General features: G+C 50.0%; 2 protein-coding genes across 7 annotated transcripts in view; one reads left to right on the top strand and one right to left on the bottom strand.

The window, feature by feature from the left end:
* The first annotated feature begins 422 nt into the window (after positions 1–422).
* Positions 423–8,209, top strand: ISLR (immunoglobulin superfamily containing leucine rich repeat). Of its 2 annotated transcripts, none has more exons than XM_007665099.3 (2): positions 423–676; positions 3,497–8,209. In XM_007665099.3, the coding sequence occupies exon 2, from the start codon at positions 3,505–3,507 to the stop codon at positions 4,756–4,758; it is 1,254 nt and encodes a 417-aa protein (XP_007663289.2). In that variant the 5' UTR covers positions 423–676; positions 3,497–3,504; the 3' UTR covers positions 4,759–8,209. The 2 variants fall into 2 exon arrangements, with proteins under 2 accessions (XP_007663289.2, XP_007663288.2); XM_007665098.3 differs by lacking the exon at positions 423–676 and adding an exon at positions 698–805.
* Positions 8,210–14,977: 6,768 nt separating this feature from the next.
* STRA6 (signaling receptor and transporter of retinol STRA6) overlaps positions 14,978–22,297 on the bottom strand; it is a 59,633-nt gene continuing 52,313 nt past the window's right edge. For all 5 annotated transcript variants that reach the window (XM_029066543.2, XM_029066540.2, XM_029066542.2 and 2 more), the window contains 4 exons: positions 21,763–21,864; positions 19,488–19,651; positions 17,093–17,230; positions 14,978–16,336 (listed from right to left, as the gene is read on the bottom strand). In XM_029066543.2, coding sequence (XP_028922376.1) covers positions 16,158–16,336; positions 17,093–17,230; positions 19,488–19,651; positions 21,763–21,864 — 583 coding nt within the window. In that variant the 3' untranslated portion in view covers positions 14,978–16,157. The remainder of the gene's footprint in view (positions 16,337–17,092; positions 17,231–19,487; positions 19,652–21,762; positions 21,865–22,297) is intronic.

Raw genomic sequence — 22,297 nt, 5'->3', positions numbered from 1 at the left:
GGAGGAGGAGAACAAAAAAATAGGCTCAACCCATTAGCCATCTTGTCCAGACCAGGGAAGTTGGGATTTAATTAGGTTTTGTTCATCAGTTATTCATTGCATTTCTTCTCCCACAAATTGCAGTGTCTCTGACCAGTGAAGTGGGATTTGTTTTTGTGTGGGTTTTCCCACTCTAAGCAGGGTGACATTGGACCCACCCTGGAGTCTGCAGCAGAGACAGAGGTTATGGGAGGCTCATAGCCAATCCTCCCAGGGTTTGCTTTGGCCTGTACTGTGTCTTTAAAAAACTTTCAGCTGAATGAGAGGGGAGGAAAAAAAAGTAAAAGGAAAAACACAGCCCAAAAAGTTTTTGGCAATTTTCCCCCCTCGTTTCTGGTGTCACTTATGAAACACAGGTCCTTGCCGCTAAAAAGAAAATGTTTGTTTTGCTTGCAGAAAGAAGTGATGAGGCTATTTCAATCTTGCCCTACTTGTGGGACCTCAGGAATGAAAAGAGCCCAAGTCTCTGGGGCAGAAGGCAGAAGCAGTTAAAGAACTGGAAGGTCGGGGTTAGCCCTCACTTAACAGCCAAGTGCCTAACTAAGCTGTGATTCAGGGACTCTCTGGACACAGAACTGACATCGGCAGCAAGCTTTTGCCTTTAAGCCATTCTCTAAGGGGACGCTGCCATATCTGAGTAAGTACTTTTGTTTTTCTTTCTCAAATCAGACCTTTTGAGAGCATGGAGCTGTCAGGACCTCAAGATGTGTTTACATAGAGCGTCCCAACTAACTAGCTCAGAAAGACCAAGAGGAGAGCAAAAGAGGTACTGCTTTGATTTCTTAAAATTTGGCCTTGGTGGAGAAGATGGTGGGGTTAGGGAATTTGGAAAAAGAAAAGCCCAAGGCATTTGCCCAGGACTATGTTTGTGGGAGGAGTGGATGGACAGGGACTCCAGATCAGGGACTCTTCCTATCTAGGGACTGAAACCACTTTCCCAAGAAAGTTGGAGGAGTGAGAATGGAGGAGGTGATGGAGCTGTGGTGTCTGCAGCTTTGCTCACCTGGTGTTTATGAGTGCAGCCTCACAGAGGCTGAGGAGGCTGTTGTATGAGCTCAGAAGAGCAAACCTCCCTGAAATTTGTCACTTTGGGGTACTAAAAACCCATTTGCAGTGGAATTCTGGTAAAGAAAGAGCTCTCAGTGGGAAAAGCCATGGGTGTCTGCTACAAGGTAGCCATGTTTCCCCCAGAGACAGAAATGGGGATTGTTATTTAAACTAAAACTATATGTTATCTTTGTATTAAATTCTGGCAAGCTGAGACCATTAAGCTAAACAGAATGGGCATGTCAGGCAAGGAGGTCTCCTAGAGCTCATTAAGAGTAATGGGAAAGGGAAGAGAACTGCAATCCTGGGAAAGAGGGTGAAGTGGGATTGGCGGTGGGGTAAAAACCATCAGACGGTAGCTGGTTCCCTCGTGGGAGAAAGACATCTCCAATCCACTAGGGTGGATTTTCAGGATCATGGATCCGTATTCTTCCAAAGAGGCCCATGTACAGAGCTGGGCAGGACCCAAGGGGCAATGGAGCAGAGCTGATTGGGGGGAGAGAAGGATGAGATGAGAAACACAAGGGAAAGGCAGGAACAAAGAGAAAGACTCACAACAACCAATAGGGGAAGTTCAAGGACCCAGCTACCTGCTCCTGAGGGTGCTTCTGGACTCTTCCCTTGGAGGACCTAAAGTGGGAAATAACCAGGAGCCTAACAGGGAGATAGGGGAGAGCTTTGGGCTCCAACAGGAGGGAGGAGAGGAAGCAGCCACCCTGGCCAGTTGCAAAAAAAATCAAGCAAGCATCTCCATAGAAAACATTTCTTTCCCTCTTAAGTGGTTTGCAGAATCTCCCAGAGACCTGGCAATCCACACTGAGGAGTTCAGGGGAAACTTTGTGGCAGAGACTTTTTCTCAGAGCCAGAGAAAAATTCCTGGTCAGGAAAATTCTGGGGTTGGATGTGTTTGTGGCTTTATCTTTCCAGTGGGGGAGTTTCTGCCTGGGAGGCAGGCAGGCTGGAGGGCAGCAGAAGGAACACTGGCCAGAAAGCCTTGTGATTACTTCAGTAGGGTTGGGTCCCTTCCTTCTGGTCCTGGAGCTTTTGGAAACAAGAACAGTTTAGAGGGGAGCCAGGCCTGTAGGCCTGGTTTCAGGCTCCTCTTCCACCCTATGGTACAGTGGTTGCAGCGAGAGGATCAACAGAAAAACTTGCTGCTCCCCAAGCCCAAGAGGAACTAGATTCTCCTCTGGCTCCAAGGGCCTTCGGGTTCCCAGCCAAGCTTTCTTCCCACCAGCAACCAGCCCCTGAGGCCCTCAGCCACTGCCAGAGAGCAATGGGGTGGGAAAGGAACTGATGCTCAGAGGAAGATAATGTCTGGGAGGAGACTATAAGCTTCTGGTAAGCGGGGAACATGTCTACCAACGCAGTTGTATTATGCTCTCCAAAGCACTTAGGACAGTGCTCTGCACACAGTAAGTGCTCAATAAATACCATTGATTGATTAACTAGGCAAACAAACCATGCAGACCCAAGCGGATTCTGGGCATTTGGGAGGGCCCTTCCCAATACTCCTGCTTCCTCTGAGGTTTCTCCCCTTTCCCACCTGCCACCTGAGAACCCTGTTTGCCCCTGAGATTCCTCCCTCTCCCAAGATTGCCGCCTCACCCTGAGATCCCCCCCATCTTCCTGAGAACCCTGCTTCCCTCTCTGCCCCGAGGTCCCACCCATCCTGTTCATTCCCCTCATCCTGTTGGGTTGGTCGCTGACCTTTCATCCCTGACCTATCACGAACGCACAGGTGAAAGCCAGTGGGACCCACATCTGACCCAGCCTCTGACTAGCCTGGCCCCAAGGAGACCCAACCTTAGGGATGGAGTCTGAGGGAAAGTGCAGGGAAGGAGGGGTGAAGCAGTCACATGTCCTCAGAGTGCTCAGAGTTATTCCCAAAGTTCCAGAGGGTTGCCCAACTGGACCCAGGAGTTCTTAAACCCAAGTCAGTTTTGCCTACCATCTAGGGTTGGGATCAATAATAATAATTATAATGAGAAATAGCGTGGTCTAGCAGAGCAGAGCTGGGAGTCAGAAGGACATGGGTTCTAATCCCAGATCCAACTCTTGCCTGTTGTGTGATCTGGGGCAAGTCACTTTACTTCTCTATGCCTCAGTTACCTCACCTGTAAAATGGGGATTAAGACTGTGAGCCCCATGTGCGACATGGACCGTGTCCAATCTGATTATCTTGCATCCACCCAGTGCTTAGAACAGTACCTGGTATATAGTAAGTGCTTAAAAATGCCATAAAATAATAAATGTAGTATTTTTTCAGCTCTTACATATGTGCCAGGGACTGTACCAAGTGCTGGGGTAAATATAAGGTGATTGCAGATCCAAAGTGGGTAGCCTTTCCTCCAATCCAGGCAGTTCCGTACTCTCTCCCTTACGCCCTCCCCAAATCTGATTTCCCCAGGAGGAGCCATGAATCCCCTCGGTCTGCTTTGGCTGGGAGTCTGCCTTGGCCTGACCTCTGGCTGCCCCGCAGATTGTGACTGTCACCGGAAATTCAGCTTCCAGATCGCTGACTGTGCCTATAGAGACCTGGAGGCCGTTCCCTCTGGCTTCCTCCCCAATGTCACCACACTGAGTCTCTCCGCCAACAAGCTGACAGGCCTGGGGGTGGCCGCCTTTGTGGAGGTCCCTTTGTTGCAGTCTCTGTGGCTGGCGTACAATGAGATCAGCAGCGTGGAGCCGGGGGCCCTGGCTGTTTTAAGCCAAGTAAAGAGCATCGATGTGAGCCACAACCGGCTCGCCGACTTCCCCTGGGGAGACCTGCACAACCTGACTGCCCTGCAGCTGCTCAAGATGGACAATAACCACCTGGTGGCACTGCCCCAAGATGCCTTCCTGTCCCTGCAAGCACTGAGGTCACTCCAGCTCAATCACAACCAGTTCCTCACCATCGCCGAGGGCACGTTTGACGCACTGACCTCACTGTCCCACCTGCAGATCAACAACAACCCGTTCAACTGCTCCTGTCGCCTCCTTTGGCTCAAGGCCTGGGCTGAGGACACCCATGTCTCTATCCCCGAGCGCAACTCCATCACGTGTGCTTCTCCACCCTCTCTTCAGGGGGTCCCCCTGGCACGCCTGCCCCCACAGAGGTGCACCCCTCCGACAGCACGGGTCTCTCACCATCCCAGCCTGGACAGTGCTGAGGTCCAGGAGGGCTGGGCCCTAGCACTGCACTGTGCCGCCAGCGGGCACCCTCAGCCCCAGCTGCAGTGGCGGATCCAGACCCCCGGGGGAACAGTGGAGCTGCGCAGTCCCAATGTCCAGAGAGATGGGCAGGCCTTGGCCGGAGGCCCCAAGCACCCCCGTTTCCTTGCCTTTGGGAATGGCAGTCTGGTTGTCCCCCAGTTCAGCCGGCTGGAGGAGGGCACCTACACGTGCCATGCAAAGAATGAGCTGGGGCACGCTGAGGGCTCAGTCAACGTGACCCTGGCGACAGCAGAGAGCCCCCTGGAAGATCTGCTTGTCCGGAAGTTTCAGGCTAAGAGGGGGGGCGGGAAGGGCTGCTCCACCATGGACAATGAGGTGGTGCCCTCAGGTGCCGAAGACAACATCGTCATCATTTACCTGTCCGGAAGGGGACCCCAGAAAGGCAAGGCGGGGGGGTCACTAGAGCTAGGCCTCTGGCTCCCCTTGCTCTGCTTGGCCCTTCTGACCATCTAGCTGAATGGCACCTGCCCCATCCCCCACCTCCCAGTTGCCATCTTGTTCCTCTCCCCGGAGCTACAAGGCTGCAAAGCTGCTGCGCTCTTTCACCCCTCCCCTATTGGCGATCCAGCTATCAACAGGAATGTTGCACAGCTGCTAGAAGGCTCCACCAGCCTCTTCAAGACCTAGCTCCTGAGAAGTGCCAGGCTGAGTGTGAAAGGTGCCTCAGAGAGAGAACCCAGCTCTGCCAAAGAGAGATCTCAGCTCCGGTTGGCTGGCTGGCAGGCTGTCTGACTGGCTGGCAGGCTGTCTGGCTGGCTGGCTGGCTGGCTGGGTCAAGCAGCTGCCCCTGGAGGAGCCGGGGGCGGGAGAGCATTTAATCTTGGCCCCCAATGAGCCAGTGAGATTCTGGCTGCCCGGGCCATTGCCAGGCATGTTTGGCTAAGACCAGGCTTTCAGTCAAGGAAGTGTCTGAAGGAGCTGATCTCTCCCCGGCTAGATGCTCCTTTCCCCACCTGGATTCTCCTCGCTGCCGCTCAGCCTTAGTAACCTCTTGTATGTGCCCCGTGGGGGCTGCTCACTACTATTATTTGTCCATATTGTGCCCATGCCTCTTTTGGAAAGGGAAGGCCCTGAACCTGGGGGGGGGGGCAGTTAGCCTCCTTGTCAGATGTGATGGCTTGGGAACCTTGTTGAAGGTGATGTGATCCAGGTGCCTCAGTTCCTAGAATTGGAGGGATGGGAATGAGTGGATAACCTACCATTTTTGCTAGTGTATCAGATGCACTGGAGTATAGGACTCAGGGACATACTCCCAGCAGCATTTATCTTTGCCATAAGCACCATGCCTGGGAATAAGACACATATTCTTAAAGTCAGATTTCCCACAAGAAATAAATCTCATACACCAGCAAATATGGTGGGTAACAAGAAAACTGTCTATAAGCAGATCAATCTCCATCTTTGGCATTCATTCAATGGGTCACTCAAGGGCTGGAACCTGAATTCAGCCACTCTTGTTAAATCATCCCATGTTTCCTAGTTATGTACCATGTTGAGCCACCTCCAGCTAGGGACAGTGAACTAGCATCAAAGCCCAGGCCTCCAGTTAGGTCAGTGGGTACATCCTTGTGACCAGGATACAGGGGTTCCTGGGAAAGGAGTGGGCAGCACTAGAGGTTGCCTAGATAGAGGCCCGAGAGCCAACTGTGGTTTTCCCTGGCCACTGTTCTGCATTCTCTGAGCTAATGAAACAGCTTGGAGAGGGTATGGAAAGACTCTTGGTCACCCCAAAAGTTGAATCTTTTAGGTTTGGATTCCTCTGGGGAATGGAAGGCACCATTTGGGGTTTGGACCAACTCTTCCTTTAAGACAAGATCTCTTTTGAGCCTAGTCCTGGAGCCTCTACTCTTTGCTCAGATCCAAACCAAGCCACTGAAGCACAGCCTGGCATGTCTCCCACAAGGGTCACGGGAAAGCCCCAGAGGGGTCATAGAGCTCTCAACAGCTGCTTGGTGGGAACAGCAACCGGGCATTTTTTGGCAGACAAATGAGGAGAGCCTGGCTCCTCCATCTCCTGTACAGCTTTTATGTTATGCAGCCAGATGGGAGGGAGGCAAACTAGACTTCAGTTGGTGAAGCGGGGATGGAAGCATAGGGAGCTTGGGAACTCCCAAGGAAAGTTTGAGGAGCATCCTGAGGTAGTTGGGGGTCCCCAGAAGAATCCCTGTTATTCCAGGCAGTCTGGAGGTGATAGGGATGAGTCTGTCTGTTGATTTGTCTAGGGAATTTAGGGATTTGTCTGGGAGATTGACCAGAGGAGATCTGCAGACTACAGATATCTATAAACCTCATGCCTTCCAGGGCCACTAGGAATTTTCCTTTAGTCACCCTGACCCTTATACTTTAGAAGAACAGTGAACACACACTCTCCGCTCTCCAGGATCCTTTTCCTGCAGCTCGAGAACACCAAGGCTAGGGTCGAGTCAGCTTGTCACTTAGTAACTGACCCATTGTGAGTTTGGGAGCCAGTAGCCGCCAAATGGCTCTGCCTTTCCTGAGTTAGCTAGAGAGGATGGTGCACAGAAGTGAAGAGCCAACTCCAGCTTCTCCCTCCCTCTCCTCCTTGAGTAAGACTCTCCCTGAGGCCAAGAATTAAATGTCACTGCTCTTCCTTTCCTGGGGAAGCCCATGGTTCTGCTACCTGCCAGGTTTTTGGCACAGGGATCCCTGAGGCACAGTTTAATGCTCTGTACCCAAATGTAGCTTCTGCCCCCTGCAAGAGGCCTGTGTCTTTTCTCCCTCATTTCAAGTGAGGCAGAGTGGCTTGTGTATGTTATGTGTAAGCAGGAGGCCCCACTGGAAAGATGAGTGCAGGGCCCACTAACCACCCCTGAAATGGAGCTGCCCCTACCTCCATGCCTCTCCATGCTTCACTGCCCCCTGTCCCCTCTCCCCCCACCATACAGAGCCCCCCAAGTTAAAGAGGGAACGGGTCAGAGGGCACAGCAGGCCTTCACTAGACCTGAGGTAACAAGAAACAGCTGGCAGGACCTGGGAAGTCACAGTCTCGTGGCAAAATAGGGATGCTTTGGGGAAACACACCTAGTGCTCACCTTGCTGACCATTGCTATCTTGCCCCAAACCACCCAAAGCATCCTGAGGGGATACTGCTCAGAGGTCAGAGAGTTCAAATGAGCTAAATCTACTGAGCTGAGTTACCTGCCCCACTGACCAGAGGCCAGAGCCACAGGGGGATGGGGGTGTGGTTGGTGGAGGTAGGAAGATGGAAATTGTTGCTGTTGCTGCACACGACCTGGCATGTACTGACTCACCTCACCAGGGTTGACTGAACCACCACAGGGAAGTTTGAGTGTCCCATGTAGGCCCAAGTGGGTGCTATACCTGCTAAGATACCCAGTACTCAACTCCCATTCTTGGAGAGGAGGACCAGCCCATCTAATGTCTCCTATGAGCTGCTGGCCACATGCTTTGAATGAAAAGATTCTCAGCTCTGGGGTCACCAACAATTGGCTGGACTTCTCAGGAAGTGCCTGACTGACTCCTGAGCCCTGGGGAGGTACTCACATTCTCTCTGAGGAGATAGAACCCCTGAAGCAGATTTTCTGGGGAGAAGTGGAGAGAAAAAAGTGGAGAGAGACGAGAGACAGAGGCAGAGAGAGAGTGAAAGTGTGTGTATGTGTCAGGAAATGGATTTGAAAGAGCAAGAGAGAAACACTTTGAACTGGACTGTACCAGCATCAGGGGACTGGTGTCTCACACCCTTTCAGATGTCCCAGCAGAGATGCTGTCTGCCCCAGTTCACCTCGCGCTGCCCAATATCCCTACTGGTCATCCTGTTGCTCATTATATATTCTTCTTGTATAAAAACTACCCCTGCGCTGGGCATTTGGGGGTAGGAAAAGTGGGAAAAGGGCTCTGAGTAATAAAAGAAGCTCAAACACCATGCCGTCTCCCAAATGACTTTCCATTGAGAGTTTTAGCAGTTTGGAAAGGGTTGCAGTTCTTCCCCCATTTCACCTTCAGACTCAAATGCCCCAACATTTACGGGAACCCAACGCAGTCTGGAGCCTGGGGGACCCACATGGTCATTCTCTGCCCCAAGGGATTTGTACCTAGTGGGGGAGGCAGAGCTGGCAGAGATGAGCTTAAGAGCACGTGCATGCATGTGCGCACACACACACGCATGCACACACACACCACACATACACTAGACAGTTGTTGAGCTGGGCATTGCTTACCTTAGTCAAGATTTTTTAAAAAATAAGAATGACAGTTATGGCATTTATTGAGCACATGCTCTGTGCCATGAATTGCATTTAAACACAGGGGTTGATTCAATAATAATAATGATAATAATGATATTTGTTAAGCACTTACTATGTGCCAAGCACTGGGGTAAATACAAGGAAATCAGGTTGTCACCCACATGGGGCTCACAGTTCTTAATCCCCATTTTACAGATGAGGTAACTGAGGCACAGAGAAGTTAAGTGACTTGCCCAACATCAAAGAGCAGACAAGTAGCAGAGCTGGGATTAGAACCCATGTCCTCTGACTGCCAAGCCTGTGCTATTGCCACTAGGCCACCCTGCTTTAAGCCCCATCTCACATGAGGCTCACCGGTGATCTCAGCCCCATTTTATAGATGGAGAAATTTAGGCCCTGAGAGGTTAAATGGCTTGCCCAAAGTCACACAGCAGGTCAAGTAGCAGATCTGGGACACACACCCGGGATTCCTGCTTCCCAGCCCTGTGTGCTTTCTCCTAGGCCACGTTACCTCTCTGAGTTTGGATAACTGAACACAATTGGGCCTAGACCCATCTGGGACATTATAAAATCAAAATTAGATTGGCCCTTCCTGTGGTCTGAGCTAGTCTTATTCCCACTTAGCTTGTACTTCAAATGGGGAAGTGGCATGGTTTAGTGGAAAGGGCACAGAACTGGGAGTTAAGAGGACTTAAGTTCCACTCCCAACTTTGCTACTTGTCTGTTGTGTGACCTTGGGCAAGTCACTTCATTTCCTCTTTGCTTCACTTTCCTCATCTGAAAAATGGGTCTAAATTCTACTTCCTCTGACTTAGGTGGCAGCCCCATGTTGGAAAAGGCCTGTGCCCAACTTGATTATCCTGTATCTACCTCAGTGCTTAATACAGTGCTTGGGAAATGCTTAACACTTAGTAAGTACCATAAAAAATATACTCATGTTTCAGGGCTAGTAAGATGGAAATGCAGTGATAAAACTCACTAATAGGCAAGCAGACTCACCCAATTCATTCATTCAATAGTATTTACTGAGTGTTTACTATATGCAGAGCACTGTACTAAGCACTTGGAATGTACAATTCAGCAACTTAGAGAGACAATCTCTGCCCAGTGATGGGCTCGCAGTCTAATCGGGGGAGACAGACAACAAGGCAAAACAGAACAAAACAAAAACAAGACAACATTATCATGATAAATAGAAACAAGGGGATATACATCTCACTAACAGAATAAATAGGGTAATAAATAATATATACAAATGAGCAAAGGGCTGAGGAGAAGGGGGAAGGGGGAGGAGCAGAGGGTGGGGTGCGGAGGGGACGGGTAGCAGAGGGGAAGGGGGCTCAGTTTAGGGGAGGTGAAGGGGGAAAGGAGGAGCAGAGGGTGGAGGGGGAGCAGAGGGGGAGCTCAGTCTGGGAAGGCCTCTTGGAGGATGTGAGCTCTCAGTAGGGCTTTGAAGAGGGGAAGAGAGTTAGTTTGGCAGATGTGAGGAGGGAGGGCATTCCAGGACAGTGGTAGGCTGTGGGCCAGAGGTCGACAGCAGGATAGGCGTGAACAGGGGAGAGTGAGGAGGTGAGTGGCAGAGGAGCGGAGTGTACGGGGTGGGCAGTAGAAAGAGAAGGGAGGTGAGTTAGGAGGGGGCAAGGTGATGGAGAGCTTTGAAGCCAAGAGTGAGGAGTTTTTGTTTCATGCAGAGGCTGATAGGCAACCACTGGAGGTTTTTAAGGAGGGGAGTGACATGCCCAGAGCATTTCTGTAGGAAGATGATCTGGGCAGCGGAATGAAGAATAGACGGGAGTGGGGAGAGGCAGGAGGAAGGGAGATGAGAGAAGGCTGACACAATAATCCAGTTGGGCTATTATGAGAGCTTGTACCAGCACGATAGCAGTTTGGATGGAGAGGAATGGGCAGATCTTGTCGATATTGTAAAGGTGAGACCGGCAGGCATTGGTGACAGATTGGATATGTGGAGTGAATGAGAGAGCTGAGTCAAGGATGACACCAAGGTTGCGGGCCTGTTAGACGGGAAGGATGGTCGTGCTGTCCACAGTGACAGGGAAGTCAGAGAGAGGACAGGGTTTCGGAGGGAAGATATGGAGCTCAGTTTTGGACATGTCGAGTTTTAGGTGGTGGGCAGAAATCCAGGTGGAGACGTCCTGGAGGCAGGAGGAGATACGAGCCTGAAGGAAGGAGGAGAGAACAGGGGAGGAGATACAGATTTGGTGTCATCTGCATAGAGATGGTAGTTGAAGCCATGGGAGCAAATGAGTTCACCAAAGGAGTGAGTATAGATGGAGAACAGAAGAGGGCCAAGAACTGGCCCTTGAGGAACCCCTACAGTTAGTGGATGGGAGGGTGAGAAGGAGCCCACAAAGGAGACCAAGAATGAACGGCCAGAAAGATGAGGAAAACCAGGAGAGGAAGATAAGAGAAGAACCAGGAGAGGATGGAGACCATGAAGCCAAGGTGAGATAAGGTACAGAGGAGAAAGGGATGGTTGAAAGTGTCAAAGGCAGCTGAGAGTTCAAAGAGGATTAGGATAGAGTAGGGGTGATTGGATTTGGCAAGAAGGAGGTCATGGGTGACCTTTGAGAGAGCAGTCTCGGTGGAGTGGAGGGGACGGAAGCCAGATTGGAGGGGGTCCAGGAGAGAGTTGGAGTTGAGGAATTCAAGGCAGCTAGTGTAGACGACTCGTTCTAGGAGTTTGGAAAGGAAGGGTAGGAGGGAGATATGGTGATTACTGGAAGGGGAAGTGGGATCGAGAGAAGGTTTTTTTTAGGATGGGGGAGACAAGGGCATGTTTGAAGGCAGAGGGGAAGAAGCCATTGGAGAGTGAGTGGTTAAAGATAGAAGTTAAGGAAGGGAGGAGGGAAGGGGCGATGGTTTTTATAAGGTGAGAGGGAATGGGGTCCGAAGCACAGGTGGAGGGGGTGGCACTTGAGAGGAGGGAGGAGACCTCCTCTGAGGATACTGTAGGGAAGGATGGGAAAGTAGGGGAGAGGGTTGGGAGCCAGGGGGAAGGAGAAGGGGGAGGAGTGACTTTGGGGAGCTCAGACCTGATTGTGTTAATTTTTGTGTTGAAGTAGGTGGCCAAATTGTTGGGGGTAAGGGATGGGGGAGGGGGAGGAACAGGGGCCTGAGGAGAGAATTAAAAGTCCGGAACAATTGGCGGGGGTGATGTGCATGGGTGTTAATGAGGGAAGAAAAGTAGTGTCCCCTGGCAGAGGAGAGGGAAGAGTTAAGGCAGGAAAGGATAAATTTGAAGTGAATGAGGTTGGCTTAGTGCTTGGACCTTCTCCAGCAGTGTTCAGCAGCTCGAGCATAAGAGCGAAGGAGGCGGACAGAGGCAGAGATCCAGGGCTGCGGTGAGATCCAGGGCAAGAGAGTTGAGATGAGTAGAGAGGGTGGAATTGAGAGCTGTAACCTGATCATCGAGAGTGGGAAGAGAGGATAGGGAGGCAAGGTGGGGTGAGATGCTTTGGGAGAGACAGATGGGATCAAGACAGCAGAGGTCTCTGTGGGGGAGTAATACAGATTTGCAATGATTGAGTTAAACAGGGAAGGCTTCTTGGTGGAGGAGAACATTGGAGGAGAGGGGTGCATTTTAATGGATGAAAAGGGATGAGTCCTGGTGGATGAAGGAGTCGTCGTTATTCCGGGGATGTGGGACAGCTTGAAGAAAGGGGGGGCTTGTTCCCTCTTACTTACCTCTTCCACTCCTCCCACCTCCTGGCCCCTTGAAGCCAAGGGGTTGGAGGTGCCAGGACTCCAATACCTCAGAGAGAAAGCCTCCTGACAAATGTTACCCTGGTCATGCTCTCAGTTCAGTTGAGCTGACCTGGGCCCTGGGAAAGCAGAAGGTTGAAGAACATCTGGAAGAACTAACCTTTCCCTTATCAAATGCTCAGGCTCTGCCCCAGAGCTCTCCTGACTCCCGTCTCTGCCACGACAATTTAGTTCTGGGTGGTTTCTGTGCACTGCCAAGTGCTGATTACAAGTGTTTCCATGTGAGTGGTGTGACTGGGTTTCTGTTGGTCTGAACTAACATTATTTCAACACATGGCTCTTTCACTGTCAGCCTCCTGTCTTCCCAGCTCAGAATCAAAGCCCCGAGGGTCACCTAGTTGGGCTAAATTGTTGCCTTTTGTAAATCCCAGTGGCTCAGCTTTAATTGCTTTTCTGACTAGTGCATTGCTCAGCCTCATTAACAGCCATTTGGGTGACGGTTTAAAGGGAAAAAAATTGAGAAAACACCAAACGAAGTTATCAACTCCTAAATGCAGGTTGGAAATGAAAAGTGTGATCAGGTTTAATTGTAGGGATAATGAAAATGAAGATCAAGAAAGAGGCTGTTCTGCTGATGAAATAAGGTAGGATTATAGAGGAATCAGAGCAGTAAAGCTCTGAGTTCTAACTTTGTTTCCAGCCACACAGCCTAAGGAGCTCACATACCATAGGTGCTCAATAAATATGTGCTCTGATCCACTGACTGGTGATTTCCTCTTCCATATCAATCATGTATAGACACCCCAACCCAGATTTCAAAGAACTTGTAAGAATGAATTTCGGCAGAACTCTGAAAGGCTGTTACATTCCTAGGGCTGGGTAAGTTAATCAATTAAGTCATTATTATACTTATTACTATTACTACTATGATATTTGTTAAGCTCTTACTATGTGTCAAACACTGTTTTAAGCTCTGGGGTAGATATAAGCTAGTTAGGTTGGACATAGTCCCTATCCTACATGGTACTCACAGTCCCTGTCTTGCATAGATCTCACAGTCTAAGTAGAAGGGAGAACAGGCATGTAATCCCCATTTTACAGATGAAGCAGCTGAAGTGCAGAGAAGTTAAGTGATTTTCCCAAGGTCACACTTGGCCAAATGGCCAAGCCAGAAATAGAACTCAGGTCCTCTGACTCCAAGGCCTGTGCTCTTTCCTCTAGGTCATGATGCTTCTGGTCCTAGATAAATTCAGAGAGAAGAGGTTGGGAAGGAAAGAACCATGCCTTCCTCTCTAGGAGTTAAAGTCACTGTTTCTCTTTCCAAATTAGGCTTGTTTCAATGAGCAACTAAATGAGAATACTACTTTCCATAGCGAGAGGGAAGAGGTAGAGAAAAAAAAATCAGAGATGAAATGCAGGATGAACAAATATTATTTTGAGCCTGGGAGTCAGAGGCCCTGGGTTCAAATTTCAACTCGTCTAAGGCCACACAACATGTACATGACAAAGTCACTTCATTTCCCTGTGCCGCAGTTTCCTAATCGGCAAAATGGAGAATCAAAACCTGTTCTCCCTCCTACTTAGATTGTGACCCCCATGTGAGACCTGATACCCCAACAGTATACTGCTTGAGTACCACGATTATTATTAATAGCCAAACCCCACACACTACTCAAATAACAGTCCCTGTTTATATAGGACCTACATTATTTTGAGATTGCACTGGAATCATTAGGAGTCCTGGAAAAGGCAACTAACTAGCCCCAAAACAGTGCCCTTTGACAGACAGATACATCACCCAATATGTAGTCTACAGGAAGAGAGGAGTCAACGCAACTTCACCCTGATGGAAACCATGAGGAAAGAATCACTGCCATTTGGATGGAGGTCGTTCAGCACGGATGAGAACATCCTTTCAAAACCTGGGCAGCTTTCCCTATCCACCCAGGAATGCTGCCAATGCTCCTCATACTCATGCCCTCTCAGCAGTAACCTCCATTACATAAAACTTCCTCCCTTTACTACATCAAGTCCATGGAAACTCTGCTGACACCTGCAGCCCACCTCAGTCACCCCATAGGGTCTGGCTCCTATCCTTTCCCCATCCATCCTGCCTTTGGCCCCGGGAGAGGGCTGTGATCAAGTAGATAAGGAGAATCTCCTCTCCTCTGGATAGAGAGGGGGCCTGAGGGCTTGGAAAAGGAAGCAGCCCAGGATCCAAAACCTCAGAGGAGAGGGGAAGTCTGTTCTCTTGCCCCACTTAGCCCCACCTCTCATCCTGGTTCAATCCTATTGGTACTCTGAGCACATGCCCTTGTTCACCCCTCCCAACTTTCTCTGGGTATTGCCCTATTTCTAATTCAGGGAACTGGATCCCTTCTCAGGGCCCCATCTTGTGGGACCCCATTCCTTGAGCTGTGAAAGTGACTCATTGCCAATTCTGTCCAAAAGATCCCACAGTCCTGCCTGCAGGATCAGGAAGCAGAAATTCTCGTGGGGATTGGACAGGCTTTTAGAGGGGCCAGGGAGAGGCTTGTGGTGATTAGAAACCCCTATGTGAGGTCAGTGTGGGATGGGATGGAAATGAAGCAGAGAAGTTGACAGCAGTAGCTGCTTCTTCTATCCCTCAAGAAAGGGTGAGTTACTAACAGTCAAATACCCCAATATCCTTTGGGAGAACCAGCCCTGCTCCAACTCCACCCCCTGTTCAAACCAGTAGACAGTCTCCTTTGGATTTGTTTATTTGAGGAAATACAGTTTTTCTTCTTTGGTAATATACACACATACAAAACTACAAAAACTATCAGGATATCAAGTTTACATGTTTGGATGAGGCAGCCCAGACTGAGTAGTAACTATATAAAAAACTGTCTCAGGGCAGATATGGCTGCCAACTAAATCATTTACTCTCACTTATACCCCCTGAACAGAATTTACCTAAACCTCCCCCATCAGGAATCTATCCAACAAATCTTATGAAACTTGAAGGCAGCAGCACAATAGCCAAGACTTCACCACTTGCCATGGTTTTCTTTTGAAAAGTGAAGTGAGGAGGAAAGGGAAAAGAGGGAGGAGGAGGAGGAGAGGGAGGAGGAGGAGGAGAAGGAGGGAGGGGTGAGTCACCCAAGTAGTTCGGACTCAGGATGGGCCCTCTGAGGCTCGTGACAACACCCAAATCATTGGGTGGCATAAGGGGCCCATGGTCTAGAAGACTGCCCCTTCTGTACTGGGTGAGATGCCCTGGTCAGAATGTGGCACTAGTTCCTGGAATAGACATGAACCTGAAGCATCCTCAGAAGGTTTTGGTAAGGCCTCTGGGAATCCATGAAAGCCAAAGGAACATTGAAAGGATGAGAGTTAGAAACAATTTGAGCAGTGGCCATTAAGAGAGGTTCCCCTTTCAGAACTGCTGTGCTGAGAATGCCACATCTCTTGTAGCGTGAAGTCCCCTCCGTAACCCCCACCCCCCAAAAAAAACCCCACATATGCCTCCAGCTGCCCTCACTCCTAGCTTTGGGTCTCCCCTTGGAAGAGGCATCCACAACAGGGCTCACCCAACTCATTTCAGCTGTAGGCAGCAGGATCCAAACCACCCAGGAATTAAAATGCCAGCCTGGGTCTCCTAATTTGAAAATCCAAAGCAACACCAAATGAAGTGAGGGATTCCAGACCTGGTCAACCAAGCTTTTCCCTGGGAACATGGCAAGTAATGTCCACACAGTAAGAGCCTACTGCCCAGGGCAGCCAGCCAGATGCTCCATGGGTCAGAAGCCCTTCAGCATCTCTTGGAGAAGGAAACAGAGCAGCAATGCAGGAGTAATCTGAACTTTCTGACAGGGTAGAGGAAAGGGCCCAGGGGGCATCCCTGGCTAGAGTTATAGACCAGAGTGTCTCTCTCCTTCCTCAGGGCTGTGTGGGGCTGGATTGCTTCCCATTGGCCTGGGAGTCAGTGAGAACAGTCTTGCGGAAGGCCAGGAGGGCTGGATTGTGGAGGAGGGTGTAAGTTAGCCACCATCTGGCTCGGGCTTGCCTTGATCTGGCCCTGCTGACTGTTGGATTCTTGGTGTGCATCAGTTGGATCCCTGAGAGAGAGAATACCACCAAAACATCCCCTCAGACCCTCCACCCCTTGATCATTTTAGATCCCTCATGACCCCCACCTACCCGGGGGACTTCACCAGGGTGAATCTTCGGGAGTCCAGAGAGGAACGCTGGCAATCTCCTCAGAAGCTGAGGGCTGACACAGGACATGTCAGGTCAGCAGCCATCTCTTTATTCCAGGTGAGGATTTTGTTTTTTATTCCCTGTCCCTCCTAAGGAGGAGTGGGCTGGTCCAGCTGGGGACTTGTTGGCAGGAAATGGATCAGCAGTCACAGCAAGATGCCATTTTCCCACCCCACAAAAGGAAATGTGCTCTTCTGTACCAAATGATGGACAAAGGCCATCCGGGTTCCCGCTGCCTGGCTCATATTTTGATGCACATCCCCTTGATTCTATTTATTGCTATTGCTTTTGTCTGTCTCCCCCGATTAGACTGTAAGCCCATCAATGGGCAGGGACTGTCTCTATCTGTTGCCGATTTGACCATTCCAAGAGCTTAGTACAGTGCTCTGCACACAGTAAGCGCTCAATAAATGCTATTGAATGAATGAATGAACAAAGAGAGGAAGGCAGGCCATCTGGGGCTGCCACTGACTTGGCCTGGCCCTTCCCCTAGGTACCAGGGTTAGGGAAGGAGAATCCCAGTCCAGGAAATTCCCCCTCCTCAGTGCTAGCTGCATGGGGCAGGTGGGGGGCAGGAAAAGGGTTGGAGGTGGACACGCAGCATTCCTTCTCACCTTCTTCCACATCACAGGACTTCAGACCCATCAGTGGCTTTGAGCAGGATAATTGGAGAAGCAAGGAACAAAAGGCTTTCATCACTGGGTGTGACTGGCTGACCTCAATTTTCAAGAAATAGCAGTAAGTGCGGTAACCTGGGCGGGAGGGGAGGATGAAAACACAGAAGTCAGGTAAAAGCCATGCCTATTATATGCAGATCAGACCTGACCTCCTGCTTCCCTTCCTTCCATCCCTGCTCCTTCTCCCCCTCTGTCTGAATGAGGGCAAAACACAAGGAAGGCATCGGGGGATGCAACCATGTACTCTTCCTGGGTAGAGGTCAGGAGCCCCAGGAGAAACTGGAAGCCCTGGGCAGAGCCCGAGACAAGGCAGCTCAGGCCAACAGACGTCTGTTTTCAGGGAAGTGGGCTGCACAGGGTTCAGCCCACCAAGGCAGCCTTGCTGAGTTGGGGGCTTCACTCTACATGTGATACAATGTTCTTGGCACAACAGCTCTGGAAGGGGACACTCTCTTAATGGTCAATGCTCTAATGGTTTCTAACTAGTGTCCTTCAGTGCCCCATGCTTCCCACCTGCTCATCCCTGTGTTCAGGAATATGCAGAGCCATGGTGCCTGCCCCCATCCCACTACTTGAACATTGCAATAACTCATTTAAAAACACACACACACACACACACACAAAACCAACCTCCCTCGCCTCTCTCTGACCATTCATTCTCAGTCACTTTTGAGGGCTTGTCCTCTGACTCCCACCCCCTAACTGTGGAGGTCCCACAAGGTTCAGTTATGGGTCTGTCTTCTATTCTCCATCTACACCCATTCTCTTGGAGAACTCATTTGCTCCCAAGACTTCAACTACCACTTCTATGTGGATGATATCCAAATTTACATCTCCAACCTTGATCTCTCTCCCTCTCTGGAGTCTCACATTTCCTCTTTCCTTCAAGACATCTCTAATAATAATAATAATAATGTTGGTATTTGTTAAGCGCTTACTATGTGCAGAGCACTGTTCTAAGCGCTGGGGTAGACACAAGGGAATCAGGTTGTCCCCGTGGGGCTCAGTCTTAATCCCCATTTTACAGATGAGGTAACTGAGGCACAGAGAAGTTAAGTGACTTGCCCACAGCCACACAGCTGACAAGTGATGGAGCCGGGATCTCTACTAGGATGCTCTGGCACCTCAAGCTTAATATGTCCAAAACAGAATTTCTTATCTTTCCTCCCAAACCCTGTCCTCCCGCTGACATTCCTATCACTGTAGACAGCACCACCATCTTTCCTGTCTCACAAGCCCATAACCTTGGTGTTATCCTTGACTCCTCTCTCTCATTCAACCCATATTCAAACCATCACTAAATCCTGTATGTCCCACCTTCATAACATTGCTAAAATCCACCTTTTCCTCTTCATCGAAACAGCTACCATGTTAATAGAATCACTCATCCTATCTCTCCTGGATTATTGCATCAGCTGATCTCCCAGTCTCCTGCCTCTCCCCTCCAGTCCATACTTCACTCTGCTGCCCAGATCATTTTTCTACAAAACCATTCCGGACATGTCACCCTACTCAAAAAACTCCTGTGGTTGCCATGCACCTCCACATCAAACAAAAACTCACCATTGGCTTTAAAGAACTCTATCACCTTGCCCCCTCCTACCTCACCTCGCTACTCTCCTACTACAATCCAGTCCACACACTTCACTCTTCTAATGCTAACCTTCTCACTATGCCTTGATCTCACTTTTCTTGCCGCTGCTGACTTCTTGCCTACTCCTGCCTTGGAACACCATCCCTCCTCAAATCTGACAATTACTCTCCCTCCTTCAGAGCTTTATTGAAAAGACATCTCCTCCAGGAGTCCTTCCCTGACTAAACCCCTCCTTCCTTCTCTCTCACTCCCTTCTGCGTCATCCTGACTTGCTTGCTCTGTTCTTCAGCCCTCCCAGCTCCACAGCACTTATGTACATATCTGTACTATTTTTTATATAAATGTCTGAATCCCCCTCTTCAAGACTGTAAGCTTGTATGCAGGGAATACGTCTGCTTATTGTTGGACTTTACTCTCCCAGGCACTCAGTACAGTGCTCTGCACACAGTAAGTGCTCAGTAAATATGATTGAATGAACAAAGAGCCACGGAGGACCAGGGAAGTTCAGTGGCAGGGGAGAGTGGAGCTGGGCCGCAGCCCTAGTTCCCCTGACACCAGCACCCCTAAGACAGCCACTACCTCAAGCCAGACCACAAGGGGCAGAAGAACTGTGCTCTGAGCCCACAGGGCAAGCAGCCAGCATCTAGGAGGCTCACACTGGGGCAGGAGCAACCATAGACTCCAAATCTGAGGGGAGAGAGGACCAGTGAGGAGTGTGGGGCCAAGGGTCACCTGTACCTGGGTCAAGAGTCTCCACTCCTCGATTCAGCAAACTGAGGTGCAGCAGGCACAGGTGGACGATGTTGTAGAGGGCGGAGAGGACAATCCTCCAGACACCTGCCAGGACTCCCACCAGCACATTAATGGGGAAGAGCAGGAAGGTCACTATGTAAAAGGCTCTCCTGTAGAGCAAAAAGGGAAAAGACAGCTCAAGGGGGACTGAGAGGGGAGAAAGAGGAAGGGCAAGGGGTCTTGCGGGTCTCAGAGTCAACCTCCAGGCTCCTGCGGGCCTTCTCTGGACTAAGCCAAGGAAAAACAGCTTAGATGGAGATCCACTAGGGGGCAGCATGTGTGCCCTAGAGACTTGGCCACACCCAGGACACGAGAACCACATCTTGCCATGTCTCGGGGTAGGGGGCAACCCTTTACTGTGGGTAACCCACCTATAGAGGGATGGGGGCATAGAAAAACAGTGTGCTCTAGTGGATAGACCATAGGTCTGGGAGTCAGAAGGACCTGGCTTCTAATTCTGGGTCTGACATCTCCTGTGTGACCTTGGGCAAGTCACTTCATTTGTGTTTCTTACCTCATCTGTAAAATGGGATTTAAGACTGTGAGCCCTGTGAGCCCAACCTGATTAACTTTATCTACCTGAGTGCTTAGTACAATGTCTGGCACATAAGAAGCACATAACAGATACCATAAAAAAGCACCTGCTACCTTGAGTATCCCAACCCTCTCAATCCTGTGTGCTTCTACCTAGCTGTAGTAGGAAGGCTCCCAAGTGGGACTGCATCACTGTACAAAGTGCTTAGGCACAGTCCATCTTAGAGGCTCAGCCACCTAGGAGATGGTGGTTCTTATGGTTCTGGCTAATTACAGAGCCCAGTACCCTCTCTGGGTAGGGGACCACTAGCCCTAAATCCAACATTTCCCTGGCCTCTAAACTTAAAATTCTCTCAATGAGAATTGGGTTTTTTTTTATGGTATTCAAGTGTTTACTATGTGTCAAATGCTGTTCTCAGCACTGGGATAGGTACAAGTTAAATTGGACACTGTCCCTGTCCCCCATGGAACTCACAATCTAACTAGAAGGGAGAACAAGTATCCCCATTTTACAGTTGAGGAAACTGAGGTGCAGAAAAATTAAATGATTTGCCCAAGTTCACATGGCAAGCAACTGGCAGCTGTGATTAGAACTCAAGTCCTTCTAACTCTCAAGCCCGTGCTCTCTCCTCTAGCCCATGCTGTTTCTCTTTGTGGGCAGGGAATGTGTCTACCAACTCTGTTATATTGCTCTCTCCCAAGTGTGTAGTACAGTGCTCAATAAATGCCATTGATTGCTCTCCCTCTAATCCCCAAGGAAGTCTTTATGCCCATTTATTCAAGCGGCAGAGTGATGTATATTGGAATGTCAAGATTGGGCGTCAGCAGGTTCTTACTCTATCTCCGCCCTCAGCTTGCTGTATGATGTTGGCGGAGCATGCACCCTCTCTGGTCTCACTTTCCTTCCCTGCCCTCCCTTAACCCTCTACTGGGAGGCTGAAGGAGCCAACAAAGGAATGCTGTGCACTCCTTCAAGGGAAGATCTGGATCAATAAGAGGTGGTACCAGAAGTCTACCGAGGGTTCACCAGCAGTACAAACTTCCTGTGGTGGTTCTTAACACGAATTCTCCTTGCCAGGATCATCTTGTAAGCAAATGAGCCATGGTTTAAGCCAGACGAGATCATTTGCCCCAACAAAGAAGGGTCCTGACCCTGTTCTCCAAAGCTAGAAAGCCAGATATCAATTGGCTATACCCAAACCTCTGGATTCCACCTCAGGCCTTGGAGGGGGCAGGAAGAGGGTGAAGACAGTGCCCCAGCTGCTCTGATAAAACCTGCCCCCACCCCCTGGGCACAACACTAAAGCAGGCTTCATCGCCCCCTCATCTCCCAACCCTGCAAGTCACTTGTCCCAGCCAAGGGGCTAATCAGAGCTGACAGGCAGGCTCTGCAAGGTCAAGAAGGCCTTCTGGCTTGAACTGCATCCTGCAGAGTGGGCAGCTGCCACCCCCATCTCACACAGCCCCTTGAGATGGATGGTGTTATGCCACCTTTGAGAAGGCTGGAGCAAAGACATCCCAAAAGGAGGCACCTGAGAGAGCAAACCCTGCCACCACCATCCACTCTCTGCCCCAGCCTTTAAAGGAGCCTCACCCCCATCCTGCCTCCCTCCACCTTTTAAGTCCCCCATCTCTAGAGTCATTCTGGAACAGGACAGAGGTGAAGGTCAGGACATGTGACTATCACCTGTTGGTCAGCTCTTGGTGTCCAAGGTGGTCTTTGAGGAAGAGGCAGCGAGCGGCCAGGTTCTGCAGGAGTACCGCCAGCACCAGGGTCAACCAAAATGGCCTAGAGGAGTGGAGAGAAAGGACACTGTCCAGACAAGCCATGATTGGAAAGTGGTGAAACCCAACCCGGAGATGGGGTCATCTGTGGCTTGGCAACAGCTGCTTGGGGCCCCAGTCAGGCCCCTTCCCTTCATGGATTTATTGATTTAGCCAATAGTATTAGCACTACACTTCTCCCCCAGCACTGCTCAACCTTTCTGGGCTAGGAACAGTGCCAGTAAATGAGGGGGGATTCATTCAATTGTATTTATTAAGTACATGCTGTGTATAAAGAAGGAAAAAAAATTAGAAAGTGACAATTCAAGGGAGGAATAATATTTTAGTTTCAAAGCTCTTGAACCAGCTACAGTCTGGGTAAGCAAACTTCCAAAATAATGCAAGATATCATGCAAATATCCTTGTGTCCCTCCTAATTGTTTCACACATCTGATTAG

This window comes from Ornithorhynchus anatinus, chromosome 5 (assembly GCF_004115215.2).
Source record: "Ornithorhynchus anatinus isolate Pmale09 chromosome 5, mOrnAna1.pri.v4, whole genome shotgun sequence".
In the NCBI taxonomy this organism is placed as follows: Eukaryota; Metazoa; Chordata; class Mammalia; order Monotremata; family Ornithorhynchidae; genus Ornithorhynchus; species Ornithorhynchus anatinus.
The sequence above is the reverse complement of the archived record's forward strand: the minus strand, read 5'-3'. Positions and strand labels throughout refer to the sequence as shown.